This window comes from Sinocyclocheilus rhinocerous, unplaced genomic scaffold, assembly GCF_001515625.1.
Source record: "Sinocyclocheilus rhinocerous isolate Xijiao unplaced genomic scaffold, SAMN03320098_v1.1 scaffold470, whole genome shotgun sequence".
In the NCBI taxonomy this organism is placed as follows: domain Eukaryota; kingdom Metazoa; phylum Chordata; class Actinopteri; order Cypriniformes; family Cyprinidae; genus Sinocyclocheilus; species Sinocyclocheilus rhinocerous.
Window position 1 is genome coordinate 477,854 of NW_015637537.1, and position 4,085 is coordinate 481,938.

At 36.8% G+C, this 4,085-nt stretch overlaps 1 protein-coding gene across 1 annotated transcript in view; it reads left to right on the plus strand.

The window, feature by feature from the left end:
• The window catches only part of LOC107748979 (chloride transport protein 6-like), a 19,491-nt gene that overhangs the window by 10,012 nt on the left and 5,394 nt on the right, over positions 1-4,085 (plus strand). The window contains exons 12-18 of the mRNA XM_016564017.1: positions 474-640; positions 766-880; positions 1,485-1,614; positions 2,593-2,746; positions 2,885-3,041; positions 3,471-3,577; positions 3,803-4,048. Coding sequence (XP_016419503.1) covers positions 474-640; positions 766-880; positions 1,485-1,614; positions 2,593-2,746; positions 2,885-3,041; positions 3,471-3,577; positions 3,803-4,048 — 1,076 coding nt within the window. The remainder of the gene's footprint in view (positions 1-473; positions 641-765; positions 881-1,484; positions 1,615-2,592; positions 2,747-2,884; positions 3,042-3,470; positions 3,578-3,802; positions 4,049-4,085) is intronic.

The window sequence follows — 4,085 nt, forward strand, 5'->3', positions numbered from 1 at the left end:
GATCTTTGAGTTCAGCTCATGAAAAATGGGGGCAAAAACAAAAGTGTTGCGTTTATAATTTTGTTCAGTGTATATAATATATATATATATATTATTTTCTCCTGATGTCAACTAGGCCAATGTTTATAAAATGTTTATTTTATGTTTATTGATTATAGTTTACCAATGTCAAAATGCAGTTTATTCATTATTATTTTAGCCTTCTATTATAGGAAATGCAACATTTTTCAAATAAATAGTTAAAGCAGTAATATAAAGTTAATTAATGTGATACACATTACAGTGATAATTAAAATGAATGAAAACTATTGGGGTAAATGAACATGATATTGACGGTGAACTTAACTTTCAGTCTCCACATTCGGTCACTTGTGAATGGGTTTTGTGTGGACTTCGAAGTAATCCAGGAATTATTGGGAAAAACAAATCAGTTGGGTGTGTGGTGTTAACCTATTTTTCTTTGCTTTCTGCAGTGTGTAGACGGAGATAAGACGTGTCATTTGTGGACGGCAGTAGATTTGGCGTTTTTTGTGTTGATGGGGGTGGCAGGTGGTTTGCTCGGCGCTCTCTTCAACTGCATCAACAAACGCCTCGCAAAGTACCGCATGAGAAACGTTCACCCCAAAGCAAGATTCATCAGGTACCCGAGAGAGATCTCAATTATATGGATTCGTATTGAACCGCACTACTCAAAACAACTGGAGAAGTGAAGTGCTCCGATAACAGGAGAGTAGCTGTCTGACGCTGTATTTGTTTGACTGGCAGGCTGCTGGAGAGTCTGCTGGTGTGTATGGTGACCACACTCGTGATCTTCGTAGCGTCAGTGACTCTGGGGGAGTGTCGAGATTTAGTCTCCACCAATAACAACACATCAACACAGGTCAGTCTCAGACCAGCTTCCTTCCTCTCCTTTAACTTCAGTCTTTCATTCTTTCCTTTACCCCTATATTTCTCTGTTTCTCTCTTTTGCTGGTTTTTTTTTAATATATGATTTCTATGTGCTGATAGTCAGGAGTTCTACAGCAGTACAGTCTGGTCCTCAATATGGCCAAGAACAGCTCCGTTATATAGGAAGAGACCATTTGACGGACATATACAATGACCGATCATAGTTAGTTTATTTTATGTGTCATTTAAAGGTGGGTTACATGTCATTGGGTAGCAATGATACTGATTTAAGTTTCACAAATGTTAAGTGCAATGCATTAAGTACAGATCATTGTAAGTAAATATAACTTGCTGAGATGAAATAACAGTAGCACGCTATTCAACTGCTGATATATAGGATATACACACATTATATACCTATATAGCAACCTATATATAGGATATAGGTTGCTATATAGGCATATAAGATATGCATCCTGGTCCACACTGCAGCTTGTTCTCATAAAATTAGAACTTGCCATCCCTGATAAAGTTGTAGTTTATGTGTGCATTATGCATCAGACAGTCCGTAAGTGCAGTAATGGTTTGCTGTGTAGGGGTCTGTAAATGAGGAGGTGAACTCAACCATACGACGCTTCTTCTGCTACAACAACACATATAATGACATGGCAACCCTGTTCTTCAACCCTCAAGAGGTGGCAATCCACCAGCTCTTCCACCAGAACGGTAAGACAATTACTGTGTTTATGATCTGTTTGTGTTAATTCACACGCGACAGCATATTTTGCTTTTGTTGATTGTACTGCCCCCTTTTCTCCTGCAACTTGGGTTCTTCATAGGCATTTCAGAATATATAGCTTTATGCCTTAAACTTTACCCCAAAAAAACGGAATTGTCTTTTTCTAAAAAGAAACAAACAAAAAAATATATATGTATATAAATTATAATATATATACACACGCACACAAACACACACACATGTTTGTTTTTATGGTTTACGGGGACTCTCCATAGGCGTAATGGTTTTTATACTGTACAAACCGTGTTTTTTGTCGCCCTACACCTAAACCTACCCCTTGCAGGAAACTTTCTGCATTTTTAGATTTTCAAAAAAACTCATTCTGAATTATTTATAAGCCTTTTGAATTACAGGGACACTGAAAATGTCCTCATAAATCACCTTCTCGTTGTCATACCCATGTCATTATACAAATTTGTGTCCTCATAAACCACATAAACATGCACACTCAAACACACACACACACACACACACGTTTAATTTCTGGACAGACACTGAACTGTGTAATCGAGCTTACAGACAGCTTTTAAAACGTAAACACTTTTACAAATGAACAACTTTAAAGAAATCTTGTACACACACACGCACTTAATTAAATTAGATCAAAATAAGTAAGATCAATTGCAGTGCCCCTACCACAACTTACTGAAAACTATTCATTTATGAAATCACTGTACTTTACAGGAAAAGGGCATGCTGGATTTATAACACAAGACAAAATGGAATAATCACTTTTATCTTGTTTTCATAGTCATGAAAATGAAGTTTGATTAAACAGCCTGCCTGTACCTCTATGGTGTTGTTCTCTGTAGAAATTGTTTCTGAGAAGTGCATATCACTATACCTCTTTATTTTCTCATCTTTTTCTGTCTCTTTCTCCCTCCTTTGTGTGGTTTTGTTGACAGCTACCTTCAGTCCCGTCACACTCTTGCTGTTCTTTGTGCTGTATTTTTTTCTGAGCTGTTGGACATACGGTGTGTCCGTCCCCAGTGGTCTGTTTGTCCCGTCTCTTCTCTGTGGAGCTTCACTTGGGCGCCTAGTGGCCAATGTCCTCAAGATGTAAGATTTATTCCTGTTTACAATCTCTTAAGAAGTACCAAGGGCATCCGTTGGAACAGGACACACGTATTTATTGTGTCTTATGCATCATAATTTCTTAGCCTACACTTATGTTGTTTTTCATGTGTGCAATTGCAGTAACTTCCACATGCAAATATATTCGGGGACCTTTGCCTTGATTGGAGCAGCTGCCTTTCTAGGAGGTGTGGTCAGAATGACCATCAGCCTGACAGTCATCTTAATTGAATCCACCAATGAGATCACATACGGACTTCCCATTATGATAACACTGATGGTAGGAAAACAAATTCACAAATCAAGTTCTGATACCTGTTGTTTTTTTTTGTATATTTATTATGTATATATAAATACACACACATGCATGTGTATATATTTAAGAAAATTGTTATATTTTTATATTAAATATTTATATATAATAAGTTATACAAATATAAATAAATACATGTAAATATTTTCTAAATATGTACTGTATGAGTGTGTATACCTTTATATATACATAATAAATATACACAGTACACACACATATATTATGTAAACAAAAACTTTTATTGTGGATGCGATTAATCGTTGCCCAGCACTAATTTTAATTATATCAGACTACATCCTTTATGAATGTCCTCCTAATATAGCATAATTAGAGTTTAATGATGTAAAAAATACAACTTCAATGTACACTACTTACTGGCACTGTGTGTTTTGTCAGGTGGCCAAGTGGACAGGAGATTTCTTTAATAAGGGAATATATGATATTCATATTCACCTGAAGGGAGTCCCACTGCTGGAGTGGGAAACAGAGGTCGAGATGGACAAGTGAGACCATTTTAATTTATGGGCCACAGTTTGTGGCCCAGAAGTGTTTGAATATTAAGTTACACTTAAAAATGTCTCCGTTTCATAGCATTATTTGTCATCTAATGCGAGTTCTTTGGAACATTTTTTTTATATATATAATGCAATGATATCCATACTTTTAAGTTTCCAGATACTGTAGTTCTTGTATTTTTTACCACTAATTTCTCTTGATCTCTCTGTTAGATTAACGGCCAGCGACATCATGGAGCCCAACCTGACGTATGTGTATCCTCACACCCGTATCCAGTCTCTGGTCAGCATCCTGAGGACCACCGTCTATCACGCTTTCCCCGTCGTCACCGAGAACAGAGACAATGAGAAGGAGTTCATGAAGGGCAATATCCTCATAAGCAACAATATCAGATTTAAGGTACAACATGACATGTATTGTAGCAGTATTGAACTACAGCGTTTTGACCACAAGATGGTGCAAACAGACCGTTTTTTTTTTTTTTACGCCTCCGCT